The sequence below is a fragment of the Cheilinus undulatus genome, linkage group 24 (genome assembly GCF_018320785.1).
Source record: "Cheilinus undulatus linkage group 24, ASM1832078v1, whole genome shotgun sequence".
Classification (NCBI taxonomy): domain Eukaryota; kingdom Metazoa; phylum Chordata; class Actinopteri; order Labriformes; family Labridae; genus Cheilinus; species Cheilinus undulatus.
Genome location: NC_054888.1, coordinates 17,945,029 through 17,961,872, shown reverse-complemented (window position 1 = coordinate 17,961,872; position 16,844 = coordinate 17,945,029). Strand labels below are relative to the sequence as shown.

Below are 16,844 nucleotides of genomic sequence, written 5' to 3'. Positions count from 1 at the left end.
TAGAGACTCTTAAAATCTTCTAAAATCCCTTGACATGAATCCCTTATCTGCTTCTTCATATTTTCCTCCAACATACAGCAACAATGATGATTTACTGGTCTGAAGCTGCTGTAAACAGAAATGTTAACTACTATCACTCAGTGGTCCTGAACCATGCAATGATTTTAAAATGCATGATCTGCAGAGAGCAGCTATTTGTATTCATTCTTACGCTACAAGCTGTGGCTGTTAGGTAGTTAACGTCAGAAATAAATAGTACATTTCTTCAAGTTTTCTCACTACCGTAACACTTCATCCCATAGTGAGTGTAACATCTTCAAACGGAACGGAACAGAAGTCTCTACCAACGAGTTTTGAGGTTTACGCCCATCTCCTCAGTCATCTGCTCTCTGTTCATCAGCTGATGGTTCACAGTTGGTTTCCGGTTTGTCTGGCATCAGTGCAGATTTCTCTGTTGGACAACAAAGTAAAGGATGTTTTAAAAAAAAAGCAGAACAAAGGTGTCTAAAATGATTTTTATTTAAATACAGTTCAAACCATGATAAAAACCTGACAAAGTGATAGTTTCTTAGTTTCACACATCCTCCTTTCGTACTTTCTGTGCAGATTTTTTTTTTAAGATTTATTTTTGGGCTTTTTATGCCATTATTTAGAGAGGAGGACAGTGGATAGAGTTGGAAACAGGGATGAAAAAGTGATGACTATTTTTCAAACTAATTCTTGGGGCTTTTACTTGTGTTTGGGAAGAAAATGATTAAACTGCAAAACACCAAAGACAAAACATTATTCTTTCAGTCATTAGAAACTGTGAGAGAACTAAAAGAGAATGACAAGTATGTTAAATATTACTTACCAGAGTCCTTGTTGGTATCCGGAGGTCCAGAGGTCTGCAGGTCAGGAACCACTGCAGATGAGAGCTCTATAAAATGATGAAACATAAAAGTACATTGATTCCTGGTCAGTGTTAGAGACTGCAGCTTCTGCCAGGCCCTGGTTGGAAGTTTCTGGAGTCACTGACTCAGTCTCTATTAAATAAAACAACACAATAACAAGTAAGAATTTTAATACACCTTTAACACCTGAAGCCACGATGTCTGTCCCACCCCAGCCTGGATGACAAAAGCTAAATGTCTTTACTGGATGTTAGAACTAGCTTCAAGCTTAAAAAGCTTGAAATGTCAGTTAGGCCGGCCACACACTACAGGATTTTAAGCCCGATTTGGGGCAAGATTTGCCTCCCGCGACAATCGTGGGGGCATATACCGACTGGAGCCTCGTCGCAAACGATTATTTGTCTGAGTAGTCTGCATGTGTGTGGTGTCAATGCAATTAATTTACTGTTCCAAATCGCGTTGTAGCCTCCCAGACCCTGAATCATAAATATCAGACATGTCTGATATTTAAGGTTCTAGGTCGTAGTGCCACTGACGGAGTACCCACAACAACCAACGAGAGTGAGCACACTGGGTATTGTCACCAGACGAATCATATGTACTTTCACCACTCACAACCATAAACACAACGGTAGCTTAATTTCAGCCAGGATTTCGCCCTGAGTCTTTCCCTTGTTTTATGATTGTTGCTGCACCTGTAACATGCCAGGACAGCCTGTTGTAGAGAGACAGCAAGACGGCATCGACAGACAATCATTTTTTGTATTTATTTTTTTTTTAACATCACGTGATCACGCGAGGTCATAGGCAGGTCGGCAGGTGTGTGGTCTCCAGTGATCTGACAGTCTGGCCGAGTCGTCTAGTGTGTGTGTTCAGGGGATTAAAGATGAAAAATCTTTGGAAATTGTCCTGAAGTCTGTCTGTCTCCCACGGTTTTAAAATCGTTTCATATTAAAAAATCGTCTAGTGTGTGGCCAGCCTTACCTGATAATCATTTTAATCAAGTGTAAAACAGTATTTTTCATAGCAGCGTCTTATGTGCAACAGAGTCAATGAATGTGCAAACAATACCACTAGTAAACTGAGGTGTTATGGTTTAAAATGTGACCATGTTTACTGATGACTCTCAACTGAATGTGATGTTTAAAACAGAAAGAGTTCTCTTGAATGCATCTTTGGGTAGATTTCCATTAGATTTGTGTCTGATGAGCATATTTTGACCTGATATAAATAAATAAACAAAGATTCTTTATAAGGATAGCTACACAGACACCAAGGCTTTTGTTTGCTCTCAGATCAATGCTTATGTACAGTCAAAGGCCTCTTTCTGTCCAGCAGTCTTCACGTTTCTCTCTGTGAGCACCTTGAGATGACTCAGGTGTTACTTTCTGTTACCTTTAGGCCTCTGAGATACACCTCCAATGTAGGTATCAATAAATAGCAGAGTGCTCAAACTTAAAGTAGTAAATAACTTTAAAAATAATGCAGAGAAGGGCATTTCCTTCTTAGATTAAGAGGAGCTGACACATTTGAGTAAAAGTGCCTTAAATGACGTACTAAACTTGGGTAAACATTAAGACGTTTTCCAGAAAAGGAAACTCAGGAAACGTGCTTAGGATTTTACTTACGAGCTCCACCGTGGCCATTTTGTATTACTAGGGAGGTCTGAGACCAGGCTGGTTCTCTGGGCTCCTGAAGCAACTGAGGAAAATGATTAAAATAAATAAATAAATAGTAATGATAACAGAAAATAGAACAGTAACTAAAACACACTTGGTTGATTTTCTACTATCAGTCAGTCTTCTGTAACTATTTTGAACATGTTTTTATGTTTGGTTTAATAACATTTTACTCACCAGCTCCATTGCTGAGATGTTGGTTGTCTTTGGGATGTCCTGAAACAAATGGTAGAAAAAAATCCATTGTAAGATAACTGGTGAATGATTTTGTTTAAAGTCAAACAAGTTTTATCATAGTTTAAACATGTTTCAGAATAGGTCTAATAGCATTTTATTACCTTCAGCAGCTAAATCATCTGGAGTTTGATTTAGTGGGTCCATCTCATGCTCATGTCCTAACAAAACAAAAAATAAATATATATGTATATATAGGTCAGACTGAATCATTGTATCAGTATAAGGGGTGCGTGATAAGATGATCTCAGATCATGAAGAAATAGATGAGCTGCTAAAGTTGTTTTATTGTAGAATCTGTTTTTTTATTCTTCTAGCTCTTCGTTCCTTCTTCCCTTCTGCTTCCCAACACAGCGGTGATGCATGGCTGCAGATGAAACTGAAACTTAAGATTTAGTCCTTAAGAAGATTTCTATCTGACCTATACGAAACTGTATTGGGGCTTCCTAAACCATGAATGTGCAAAAGAAATGTATTTAAATTAAAATAAGACAGGGACATTATTTACTGTATAACCATGTGTCTCAGACATCAAACATCTTCTGGGTTATGTTTATTTGCTTATTTAGCCAGTCTGTAAACAAGGCTGTCATATAAAAATGTGTACGCTCAGGCTACTTGTGCAAAGCTGCACTACAGAATTCTGTTTACAGTCCACATGCTTTCAGCTTAAAGTCACTGTGTTAAAATTTGCTACATAAACACTTGAACAGATCTAAAAACACAAAGGAGGACACATAAATCATATTTCCAAAGTTGTGCAGAAAATGCAGAAATTGATGATGATGGTGATAGTGGCAACAATGAAATGGCAAATTCTAATCTCGTCATACATTGGCCAACAGGTTTTTGCAGAAGAGAATGAAGACTTAAAATGCTTGTAAAGATAACATTTATGCATGTTAAAATTACATGGGGTATAAATTGTTTTTTTCTGGTCATTATGTTAAGACTTTGTCATAAAATTGAAAGAAAAATTGTGATAAATGAAGATTGTTATCTGGCCTTAAAAAAATCATGATATGTTTTGCTCCATATCGCCCTTCTCTATGTATACTATATTGCATGTGGTGAAAACTTAAAGTGGGCTACAGATTTGGAATTTTATACTTAAAAATAGTGAATACAGACATGTTTGCATGTTAAATATATACATATATTTTAATGTTGATATTATTCAACTGTAGTTCATTTAAACAAGTTCAACTTTTCACATGTTAAAAAGGAGATTTAGTTTCTTACCCTCTTCTCTTTCTACATCTCTTCCTGTGTAGACAAAGAAAAGCATGTTGTAAATCAGTCATTCATAATGTGATCATCTTTAAACATTAATCATGCTTAAGCAGAGTGTCACCAAAGATGGATCCTGACAGCAGAAGAAACTCAAACATCTTAATAAACTTTCATCTCATTACTGACTGTATTCAAATAAGGATTTTCTCTGTGTAAAATTAAATACTTGGACTAAAAATCTGGTTGAGCAAAACTATTAAAGAAACAACAAAACAACTCTAAAATTCCTGCTTAATTAGAAAAAATCATTCGGTACAACTGAGTTATTGTCTGTTTATGGATGCTCTATTGGTTTTGCAGGATACTTTAAGCAGCCTACAGATTTGGCTTGAAAATGTTTTGTTTTGCATTTTACGAAAATGAAAACAAATTTATTAATTTAAATAGACTTCAGTTGAGAATTATGTGAAACTTTCACATGTTTAAGACAGCATTTAGTGACTTACGGTTATTTGGTCCTTGCCTTCTTCCTGTATATAAGAAAGAAAAGCATGTAGTAAATCCGCCATTAATGATGTGATCATTATCAGTCACTGACCATGCTTTAGCATTGTTTTATATTTGATAGTGACAGTGGAAAGAACATAAGGTACTCCTTCATCAGACTCAAACCACAGAACTGATCTGTAGGTAATTTTGACTTTTTGTTGAAAATCAAATATTATCACTTATAAATTTGTTAGAGCAAAACTACTGAAAGAATTCATTATTACTGAATATTTTATCAACACAATGAATTCTGGCTTCTTACCCCTGATGTGATTGTAGATGAAAACAGCAGCAACCACAATGACTACCAAAACAACCACTACTATTACTGGCACAAGGATGGATATCAGTCGGTCCTGTTCTTCTATAAAACAAAAAGATAAAACAAAAGTCAAATGTATTTGGATGATGTTGGTTAATGCTTTTGTTTGATATTGTAGTACTGTTAATATGCAATGTTTGTCTAAAGATAAAAAATCTGTGCTTATAATGAGGATGTTTGTCAGTAGAACTACTCACCTTTAGTGATGATGGGGTTTTTGATGCTTTCACTGGTTTCATTGCTGACTGGGTTCATCATCAAACATCTGAAACTGTACTCCTTTGAATCCTAAACATTCATGGAAAGAAAATCATGAAAACAAATTAGGAAAAAAGCTCAGTAGCACTGAGGATGATACAATATGATAAAGAAAGATTAATGTTGTTAGTTTTTCATACCTTTGTTATAATCAACACAACATTTGAAGGTCCATCCCTGCCATCTATAAACCACGTATAAGTGACTGGTTCAGCCTCTGCAGTGTTGCCTTCACAGGTCAGGTTACAGCTGGTCATGTCAGGGTTGCAGGATTTGACGACAGAGGGTTTAGCTACACGAGCTGACAGAAGAAACAGCAAAAAATATGTAGGAAGTGGACTTGAGGTGATAAGAAATTAAAGAAAATAATAATCTGGAGGTTAAACTTCATTTAAAATTCTCCACTCACAGATAACAGAGAGTTCAGTCTTGTTGGTGACTTTGCCGCTAATCTTTAGTGTGTAGATGCCGTTGTCTGTTTGTTTCAGTCCTTTGATGGTCAGTGCTCCAGTTTTAGTGTTCACCTCACAGCGACCTGATATAGCGGTAAAACAGGACACCAGTCAGGAGGGAATATTAATACAGGAAAAATATACTGTGGTGAATCCCTTTTTTTGATTTTATGTTTAATATTTGATATTTCATCGTCAATGTTTTTTTGTAACTCTAAAGATTTCTACTCCTCAAACACTTAAATAACTCAGAATACACAATTTAAAACCTTTTAAATTTTTAACATTTTGTGAGCTGTTTAAGATTTGTAAGTATCAACACTGATCAAAAATACAATCATGCCTTTCCTTCAGTTAAAATATTTCATAAAGGATGTAAATAATTAAAATACCATGGATATAAAGTGACTTATGAACAAACACAAAGTCAGCGTATTATAACCTCAAGAATATTTCTAGGATTTAAGGACTAATGTCACAGCAGGACCTTGAAAAACTGGTCCATGCATTTATCTTTAGTCGAGTTGACTACCGTAACAGTGTCTTTACTGGTCTGCCTAAAAAGTCTATCAGACTGATCAGCAGCTGATCCAGAACGCTGCTGCTTGAGTCCTCACTAAGACCAAGAGAGTGGGCCATATCAGTCCTGTTCTGAGGTCTCTACACTGGCTCCCTGTCTCTCAGAGAACAGACTTTAAGATCCTCCTGTTAGCTTTGAATGGTTTAGGCCCAGAATAAATCAGAGACCTTCTAGTCCAGTATGAACCATCCAGACCACTCACGTCATCTGGTGCAGGTCTGCTCTGTGTCCCTAAAGTCAGAACTTAACACGGAGAATCAGCGTTCAGTTTCTATGCTCCTTATATCTAGAACAAACTCCCAGAAAACATCCGGTATGCTGAGAATTTGAGTTCTTTTAAATCAAGGTTGAAGACTCACCTGTTCACTGCTGCCTTTGACTTTGAACTCTGCACTGTAGCTTTTACTTTAATATCTGTTTTTATCTTCATTGTTTTTTTTTGCTGTTTTAAAAAAACTTATGTGTTTTTATCTTTTTGGATTTTATCTGTTGTTTTACATATAAAGTTCAGACAAATGGCACTAGGGATGTGTCTATCTTCTGTGGGTCTTATTTGCTGTTTGTTTTGTAATAAAATGTTTTCATTGTGTTTCTTTTTCCCTTTGTCAATGTATTTTAATGACCTGTGTGAAGCACTTTGAATTGCCTTGTTGCTGAAATGTGCTATGCAAATAAACTTGCCTAGCCTTGCCTTACTGAAAACAGGTGAAAGGAGCACCCAAATGTACATCCTAAAATGAAATAAAATCAAAATGTTTAACTCTCTTTCTTACCCACAAATACACTCAGATTGATGCTAAAAGCAAATTAAAGGTCATGATAAAGTCACTGGTCGTTTCCTTCAGCACAAATCAATGGCTGAGTTATTCTAATACCGTGAAGTTTGTTTCTCTGTTAACATATCAAAAGCTATGATTTTGATCAAGGTTCTGCTTGTGTTTTCAAGCTGAATAAATATGTTTAAGTACATCAGTGAGTGAATTTACCTTCAAACTGGTTAAGGCACTCAAACTCATCTCCATACCACCCTGCTGCAATACTTTCATTGTGTTTCCACTCGATTCTTTGGATAGTATCATTCATGGGGGGTGGTCTGATGATCACATCTTCACCTTTAGCTCCGTAAACTAGGACAGCTGTTAAAAAAAAAGTGCATCAAATGTCATTATTAAACTACTAAATACACTGTTAAGTTGAATAAATATACAGTGCTTTACAAATTTATTAGACCAGTTGTCATATTTGTCTCAGAGACCATCCAGCATCATGAAGTGCTTTAATGCGGACTCTCATTTTCAGTGCGCTCTCAACGTTTTACCGTTTTGAACAGGAATGAGGAGTTTCAAACTGAATTCACCTTCTTATATCCAAATTTGAGCCGGCTCACTGGGCTTCTCTGAGAAGTCAGAAATGAATCAAGCATTTCAACCACTAAAACAAAGCTTTCTGTTCAGGAATGCAAGTAAATAACTATAATTTGACATATTAATCAAGAAAAAATAATGTGCTTTACTATTTTTTCAGTTTTTTGTAAATCGGTAAATTTGAAAATTCATGGATAACAATAATAATTACATTTTAGCATTAAAAATATCATTTGGGTTAAAGAGCTTCTACATATTGGTGTATTAACCATTGCAGAAACATAAAAAATGATTTTGGTAATTACCAATGCTGTTAATATAGGGCAGCTGTGGCATCAACCTTACTTTGGTTAGGGTTAGGGTGGTCTAATAAATTTGTTAAGCACTGTAAACAAACAGCATATATGAAGACTGTGAGAGATCTTGAAACAAGGCAAAGGTTTATAAACAAGGTCAAAGACAAGGGCAGAACTGGTATCAAGTTATGTTCTAGTATGTCTCTATAGACCTGCATTTGTCATGAATGATCTTCCTTTTACAAAAATGGATAATTTATCATAAAAAAAAATGATCTACTCAAAAGATGTTAGCTAACATTCTTTATCTGATAAGCGTAGCCTTGCATATGTGAAATGATTATTTAAGTATTAAATTATACAAACTTTGTTTATTATTGGGATCTTTGATGAAGGGGTTTGTGACACTTTCACTGGTGTCATTGCTGACTGGGTTCATCATCAAACATCTAAAACTCTCCTCCTTTGTATCCTAAACATTCAGAGAAAGAAAATCATGAAAACAGATTAAGAAAAAGCTCAGTAGCACTGAGAATGCCACAATATGGTAAAGACAGATTAATGTTGTTAGTTTTTCATACCTTTGTTATAATCAACACAACATTTGAAGGTCCATCCCTGCCATCTATAAACCACGTATAAGTGATTGGTTCAGCCTCTGTAGTGTTGCCTTCACAGGTCAGGTCACAGCTGGTCATCTCAGTGTTGCAGGATGTTTTTACAGAGGGTTTAGCTACACGAGCTGACAGAAGAAAGAGCAAAGATACGGGGTACTCTAGGGGACTTGAGATCAAAAGAATTTCCAAAATAATCTGGAGGTAAAACTTTATCTAAAAAAAATCACCGCTCACAGATAACAGAGAGATGAGTCTTGCTGGAGTCTCTGAAGTTAATCTCTGGTGTGTAGATGCCGCTGTTGTTCAGGTTAAGTTCTTTGATGGTCAGTGCTCCAGTATCAGTGTTCACCTCACAACGACCTAAAATCATCAACAGACATGGTGACATGTGACAGCAGGTAGCAGGAAAAATGTAAAACAGAGAGAAATGGAAAAAATACAAAACAAAAATCACAAACAACGGTGGTAAATATCTGGGTTTTTAAGGTTCAAATGCATTACTCATCCATCCCTCAACCTTAAACCACTCAAAAAACACAATAAAACAACTCAGAATAGGACAAGCATGGGATTTATGCATTGATTCAGTCAGTGACAGAAAGAAAACCCAAAACACGATTAGTCCTGTCTTGACTTTTGCTGACACAGAAGTATTATACCTGATATAACATCTTACACTGAAAACATGTGAAAGGAGCACCCACATTTACATCCTAAAATGAACTGAAATCAACACCTTTAACTCTCTTTCTTACCCATTTAAACACTCAGATCAACGCTAAAAGCAAATTAAAGGATAAAGTCACTGGTCGTTCACATTAGCAAAAATCAGTGGCTGATTTATTCTAATAACTGGAAGATTGTTTCTCTGTTAACATATCAAAAACTATAATTTAATCAAGGTACTTCTTGTGTTTTCAAGCTGAATAAATATGTTTAAGTACATCAGTGAGTGAATTTACCTTCAAACTGGCCAAGGCACTCAGACTTGTTTCCATACCACCCTGCTGCAATATTTTCATTGTGTTTCCACTCGGTTCTTTGGATAGTATCATTCATGGGGGGTGGTCTGAGGATCACATCTTCACCTTTAGCTCCGTAAACTGGGACAGCCAGAAAAAAAGGCACCAAATGTCATTAAACTCCTAAATGCACTGTTAAGTTGACTAAATATAAACAAACAGCATATATGAACACGGTGACAGATCTGGAAATGATGACAAAGGTCTATATACTAGGTCAAAGACGAGGGCAGAACTGGTATCAAGTTATGTTCAAGGATGTCTCTATAGACCTACATTTGTCACAATCTACCTTTTACAAAAATGGATAAATTATCATACAAAACAGATAATCTACCCAGAAGATGTTAGCTAATGTTTTTTATCTGATAAGCGTAGCCTTGCATAAGCACAATATTTATAAAGGTATTAAAATATACAAACGTTGTTTAATGAAGGGGTTTGTGACGCTTTCACTGGTTTCATTGCTGACTTGGTTCATCATTAAACAGCTGAATCTGTCCCCCTTTGTATCCTAAACATTCAGAGAAAGAAAATCATGACAACAGATTAAGAAAAAGCTCACTAGCACTGAGAATGCCACAATATGGTAAAGACAGATTAATGTTGTTAGTTTTTCATACCTTTGCTATAATCAACACAACATTTGAAGGTCCATCCCTGCCATCTATAAACCACCTATAAGTGATTGGTTCAGCCTCTGCAGTGTTGCCTTCACAGGTCAGGTTACAGCTGGTCATCTCAGTGTTGCAGGATGTTTTTACAGAGGGTTTAGCTACACGAGCTGACAGAAGAAAGAGCAAAGATACGGGGTACTCTAGGGGACTTGAGATCAAAAAAATTTCCAAAATAATCTGGAGGTAAAACTTTATCTAAAAAATCACCGCTTACAGATAACAGAGATGAGTCTTGCTGGAGTCTCTGAAGTTAATCTCTGGTGTGTAGATGCCGCTGTTGTTCAGGTTAAGTTCTTTGATGGTCAGTGCTCCAGTATCAGTGTTCACCTCACAACGACCTAAAATCATCAACAGACATGGTGACATGTGACAGCAGGTAGCAGGAAAAATGTAAAACAGAGAGAAATGGAAAAAATACAAAACAAAAATCACAAACAACGGTGGTAAATATCTGGGTTTTTAAGGTTCAAATGCATTACTCATCCATCCCTCAACCTTAAACCACTCAAAAAAACACAATAAAACAACTCAGAATAGAACAAGCATGGGATTTATCCATTTATTCAGTCAGTGACAGAAAGAAAACCCAAAACATGATTAGTCCTGTCTTGACTTTTGCTGACACAGAAGTATTATACCTGATATAACATCTTACACTGAAAACATGTGAAAGGAACACCCACATTTACATCCTAAAATGAACTGAAATCAACACATTTAACTCTCTTTCTTACCCATTTAAACACTCAGATCAACGCTAAAAGCAAATTAAAGGATAAAGTCACTGGTCGTTCACATTAGCAAAAATCAGTGGCTGAGTTATTCTAATAACTGGAAGATTGTTTCTCTGTTAATATATCAAAACTATGATTTAATCAAGGTGCTTCTTGTGTTTTCAAGCTGAATAAATATGTTTAAGTACATCAGTGAGTGAATTTACCTTCAAACTGGCCAAGGCACTCAGACTTGTTTCCATACCACCCTGCTGCAATATTTTCATTGTGTTTCCACTCGATTCTTTGGATAGTATCATTCATGGGGGGTGGTCTGAGGATCACATCTTCACCTTTAGCTCCGTAAACTGGGACAGCCAGAAAAAAAGGCACCAAATGTCATTAAACTCCTAAATGCACTGTTAAGTTGACTTGAACAATGGCAAAGGTCTATATACTGGGTCAAAGGCGAGGCAGAACTGGTATCAAGTTATGTTCTAGGATGTCTCTATAGACCTGCATTTGTCATGAATGATCTTCCTTTTACAAAGATGGATAAATTATCATACAAAACAGATAATCTACCCAGAAGATGTTAGCTAATGTTTTTTATCTGATAAGCGTAGCCTTGCATATGCACAATATTTATAAAGGTATTAAAATATACAAACGTTTTTTAATGAAGGGGTTTATGATGCTTTCACTGGTTTCATTGCTGACTGGGTTCATCATTAAACAGCTGAATCTGTCCCCCTTTGTATCCTAAACATTGAGGGAAAGATAAAGAATACAGACTATGAAAACAAAGGATGACACGATATGGTTCAGAATGATCATTAATGATGAATTTAAAGTGTTCAAACTCATCAGCTCAGGCTGAAGGAAATGTTTCTGCTTTTTCATACCTTTGTTATATTCCACTCCTTATATGAAGATCCATGCTTGCCATCTAAAAACCACTTATAGACAACTGGGTCGGCGTTTGTAGTGTTGCCTTCACAGGTCAGGAGACAGCTGGTCATCTCAGTGTTGCAGGATGTTTTTACAGAGGATTTAGCTACACGAGCTGACAGAAGAAAGAGCAAAGATGCGGGGTACTTTAGGGGACTTGAGGTAAAAAAGCAAAACAACCTGGATGTTAAATTTCATTTTAAATTCTCCACTTACAGATTACAGAGAGTTCAATCTTAAAGGGGACTTTGTAGTTAATCTCTGGTGTGTAGATGCCGCTGTCGTTCAGTTTCAGTCCTTTGATGGTCAGTGCTCCAGTATCAGTATCCACCTCACAACGACCTAAAATCATAAACAGACATGGTGACATGTGACACCAGGCAGGAGAGAAAATTCAAATCAGGGAGAAATCAGAAAAAACACTGTGGTGGACAACTACTGTAACCACAGACTTTGCACAAGCAGACATCTTTAAAGATGGATTACATTAATGGTCTTTGGTGAATTAAAACATTTCTATACCTCGCAAAAAAATGTAAATGTAATGCCTCATAATCCTCGGGTTTATCTGTAAACTCAGTCCAGATCAGGGTTGAAATGCATTAATGTATTGTTATAAATGTATTGTTAAAATGTATTGTTATATTAATTATTTGATATTTGAGAGCTTTGAAAGAATTTAAGGTCCAAAAAGTCATTAAAATACACTTCAAGTAATCCTTTTACTTCAAGTTTCCATAAAATGTCTGTAATAACTGAACTGAAGTGGATATTAATGGATTCCAGTCATGGTTACCTTGTATTCTGTTTCCGTGGTGTAGCGGTGAGCTAAGAAGAAAAGCTGGGTGGTTTCTGTGGTAATGTGGTGTAGACATTTTTAAAACAGAGACTTCAGTGTCCATATGTGTGATTAAGCCTTTGTACAATCTGTGTTTTCTTTTAAAGACATAATAGTGTAATAATCCTCCAACACATTTGAAACTTGCAGACTCCCACACTGTCTCACCAGAAGTAAAAAAGTCGATTTTAAGGGACCAGTCTTGTCAGCATTATTTTATATTTTGATAACTGCTCAAAAACACAAATATGCATTTTGACTTCTGCCTGTAAAAAGGCTATTACTAGATGGTAGTTGCTTCCTGAACCCCCCACACTACAGGAGTGGATTAATATTGTAAATGATATTTATGCTATGGAAAGAATTACTTTTTGTTTACGTCTACAAAAAGATATTTTTGTTAAACTATGGACCAACTGGGTCAAATATGTCAAACCCATTCAGAGAGACTTTGTGGAGGTGATGATTTAAGGTATCTGTGGCACTATGCAACCTTGACAAACTACAACTTTGTTTTTCTTTCACTTCCCACCTCTTGAGACTATTTATGGTGTATTTTTGGTTGATCTTATGTACACACTTTACCTCTCCCAAGTTGCACTTAGTTCCTTATACTTAAACAAGAAAAAGAAAAGACTGAATAGCAGAGGAAACTCAGTTACTCCAGCATGGATCTGTTGAGCTCTGATGTCTGCCTTTCAGAAGTGAAAAATAAAGAATTAAAAAAAAAAAAAAACACAAACATGCTAATTATATTTTGTGTTTTGTGCTCTACTCTCATGAAAAGTATTAATGTGGCACTGTGTGTGTATGTGTGCGTGTGTGCACACATGCTTGTAGATGACTGATTTGATCTGTTTTATTGTTACTATTTATCTGCCCAGGGATGACTGATGAAATAGCTAGTGTTTATGATACAAAGCATCTCTGTCTAGAGACTAATGTTATTTCAAACATTGTCCCAGAGACATATAAACTTGATTAAAATAAACTAAACAAAGCTAGGGATGACCATAAGGCCCAATGACCTTCACCCTCAAAATTTAACCAGCTCATCCATGAGTTACAGTGTTTTTTTTTATGTAATGTCTAGTAAAAAAAAAAAAAAAAAAAAACATACATAAAAGTATTCTAGAGGTATTACATTCACAAGAAGGTCCAGGAAGGACTGACAACCCAAAAATATAACGGCTGGCATGGAAAAACGACCCCTGATAAAACATCTTATTTACACTGAAAACCTCTGAAAGCCCCACATCAATCTATATCTTAAAATAAAGCTAAACTACAATCTTTAACTCTCTCACTTTAAAAGTTTTCTCCCCTAGAAAAAACACTTAAACCAATGCAAAAAGCATACAGAAGGATAAAAGATCACAGATATCATAACTGTTCCTCTGGGAAATCAAATTGCCTTTTCTACACAAAAAACATTTATAAAAAGTTGGAATACAAGGAAAAAAAACAACATACACCAGAAAAAAAATCCATAATAAATATCACAAATAAATATCACATTAAGCTGTTCAAGAGGCTGATGGCAGTCAGAACAATTCTTTTATTTTTTGGAGGTGTTACAGTCCTTCTTGTAAGAGGGACATATCTGGGGTCAGACAGGGGCAGCAAGACCTCCTTCAAAAAGGTCTGGTTCATCCAGGATCAACTGGGCCCTTGAAAGAGTTCTAGCTTTGAATAATTTAAACAGCTCATTCAGAGTAGTGCTGGCAATTTGGCAACACATTTTGACGAAGCCCAGCCATAATAACCATAATAAAGTCACTATAAAATACCTTCAAATGCCTTTTATTTGACAAACCAAATAGTCAAATTTGGATTAAGGTGCTTATGTTTTTAAGTGTAAATAAACAAGTATATTTGTAAGAAAATTTACCTTTAAACTGGCCAAAACACTTAGACTTGTTTCCATGCCAATCTGCTGCAATATCCTCATTGTGTTTCCACTCTATGCTTTTGATAGGAAGATCCATGGGGGATGGTCTGAGGACAGCATCTCCACCTATAGCCTTGTAAATTGGGTCAGCTGTAAAAAAATGGACATCAAAGGTCATTATTGAATATTTGTAGTCTTTTCTAAGTTATCTAAATCACATTCTGAACCATTTCTTAATTCATGAGAAAAAAAAGCTCCTAAAGCAGAAGTTGTCTGAAGTTATGCTACAAACTTTTTCACAACACAAGTAAGATGGAATCTACAGCAACATAAATTAATCTATTTAGTTATTCATTCGAATTTATTTAACCAGGAAAACCTCACTGAGATTAAAATCTCAGCAGCACAATGAACAGAGCTGCAAACATGAAACATAAGAAACACTACAAACACAGATCAACCAACGACTGGTTCACAGAGCAGAAAGTCATCAGTCAAAACATCTACGACCTGATCAATCTTCCTCCAATGCCTTCAATCTTAAAAATTTTAAAACAACTTTAAGAGACCAGCTCCCCCAGACATTCATGCTCCTGCAGAATATTCCAGGCTGTTAACTGAAACTCCTTTTACCATCCTATGACTGACTTTGGGCACAGAAAGCAAAAGCAAATAAAGACTGTAGCTTTCAGAACTTTTCACATGAATAAAATCACACAAGTATGATGGAAGTAAAGCTGAAGGTTAAATAAAGCTTTATAAATGATGACATGCCAATAATTTAGCTTAAGAGCTGCCAAAGAAGGCCAACCAACTCGCTCATACAGAATGCAATAATAAGTCATGGACTTATGGTTCGAAAGAAAAACAAGACGTTTTCTGGATAATAATAAGATAAGTGCTTTGAAATGATGGCATATCTCCATACTATGCATATTATTCAGTTCTGTTGTGCCTAGTGGCAGCAACAAGTCTTTTATTTTAAAGAAAAACAAGACATTTTCTGGAGAAATATAAGATAAGTGGAGATTTCAAAACAAAAAAGGTCTATGTTGTATAAAATCAAGCGGTTGAGTGAAATACGTCTGAACTTGGATTAAAACTTTACCCAAGTATACTAATCCACTTGAGTGTAAAGTAAGACCGGCAGACAAAGCGACAAATTATTAACGGTTAGCTGAATTCATAACAACAAAACTGACAGGCCTCAGACGCCATTGCGCATGTCCTGAATGTTAACGCACCCAACACTGAAGTAATGTTTTACATTTGACTCTACACACTTCATATCAACCAGAAAAATGGATTTTAAAATCTCAAAAACAACAGATTTAGTAGTATCAACCCAGAGAACGGATTTTTAAATCTCCTTAACAATTATTATATTTAGTAGCATTTCAACACTTACCGTCGTTGGGTGACGCAGAAAAAAACAACAGGAAGACGTAAAATAATCCCAACGGTTTGAGCGCGCGCCACATCTTTTTCACGGGATACACCGACACAAAAGCTACGTGGACCACTCTTTTCTGATTAATTTAACTAATTACAGGTAGCAGAAACTTCTTAGACAAGTAACCAGGAAATGAAATTTGACGGGTGCTGGTCACGGACAAAACCGAAAGTAAATTCTAGCAGTGGTGGGTTGTTCATGAACGAGCTGTTTCAAAAACTCGACTCTTCTACGTGAATCTTAAAATCAGGATTCTGTTGGAGAACCGTTCAATATGACTATTTCTTTTTGCTATAATTGTTTTTTAATGTATTGTTTGTTTCTGTGTTATGTGATTGATTAGTAGGGACAATCTTTACTCCACACTACTATAGGCTGAATGTGCACAAGGGACACAAACATAATGGTGTAACACTGTTTTATTTCAGGTGTGTCATACAGCTCGGCCAGGGAGCTAATTTCATCTGACCCACAATGTATTTTTGGGAACAAATGTACATAAAAACAACAACAACAAAAAAAAAAAACGATTTTTTTATTAATAAAAATTTGGCATGATAGGAGTAAAATACCAGTACAAATATCAATGACATGCAATATGACATTCCATGACATTGTTAATTTTGGAAGGTCAGATGAAACCAATTTGGTACCAAAATGTAGACCCGTTTGGGAGCCGAAAGAGCCGACTCTTCCTGCTGAGCTAGGCAGGAGGAGAGGAGGATGAAGTAATGGCTGGAGGTACCAGAGCTGTCTTGTGCAGGGCCACTCCTTCTGGAACTTGGTCCCATTTCCACACAAGACCTCTAGAGCTCAGTCAGC

The 16,844-nt window shown here is 36.1% G+C and overlaps 1 protein-coding gene across 1 annotated transcript; it reads right to left on the bottom strand.

Moving 5' to 3' along the window:
- Positions 1-227: 227 nt before the first annotated feature.
- LOC121505974 (carcinoembryonic antigen-related cell adhesion molecule 5-like) lies at positions 228-15,787 on the bottom strand. Its single transcript, XM_041781432.1, has 25 exons — positions 15,772-15,787; positions 14,570-14,719; positions 12,057-12,182; positions 11,795-11,955; positions 11,561-11,651; positions 11,117-11,257; positions 10,391-10,450; positions 10,123-10,283; positions 9,923-10,013; positions 9,440-9,580; positions 8,712-8,837; positions 8,442-8,602; positions 8,227-8,332; positions 7,187-7,336; positions 5,578-5,703; positions 5,309-5,469; positions 5,108-5,198; positions 4,851-4,952; positions 4,546-4,569; positions 4,049-4,072; positions 2,911-2,967; positions 2,750-2,788; positions 2,522-2,594; positions 854-919; positions 228-451 (listed from the first exon to the last, which is right to left on the bottom strand). The coding sequence occupies exons 1-24, from the start codon at positions 15,785-15,787 to the stop codon at positions 895-897; spliced, it is 2,403 nt and encodes an 800-aa protein (XP_041637366.1). The 3' UTR covers positions 228-451; positions 854-894.
- Between the last annotated feature and the right edge of the window lie 1,057 nt (positions 15,788-16,844).

Coding starts and splice junctions, on each gene's coding strand:
- LOC121505974 (XM_041781432.1), bottom strand. Junction 8,603..8,711: donor GACTCATCTCTCTGTTATCT/GTGAGCGGTGAT, acceptor TTCTTCTGTCAG/CTCGTGTAGCTAAACCCTCT. Junction 2,968..4,048: donor AGATGTAGAAAGAGAAGAGG/GTAAGAAACTAA, acceptor TTGTTTTGTTAG/GACATGAGCATGAGATGGAC.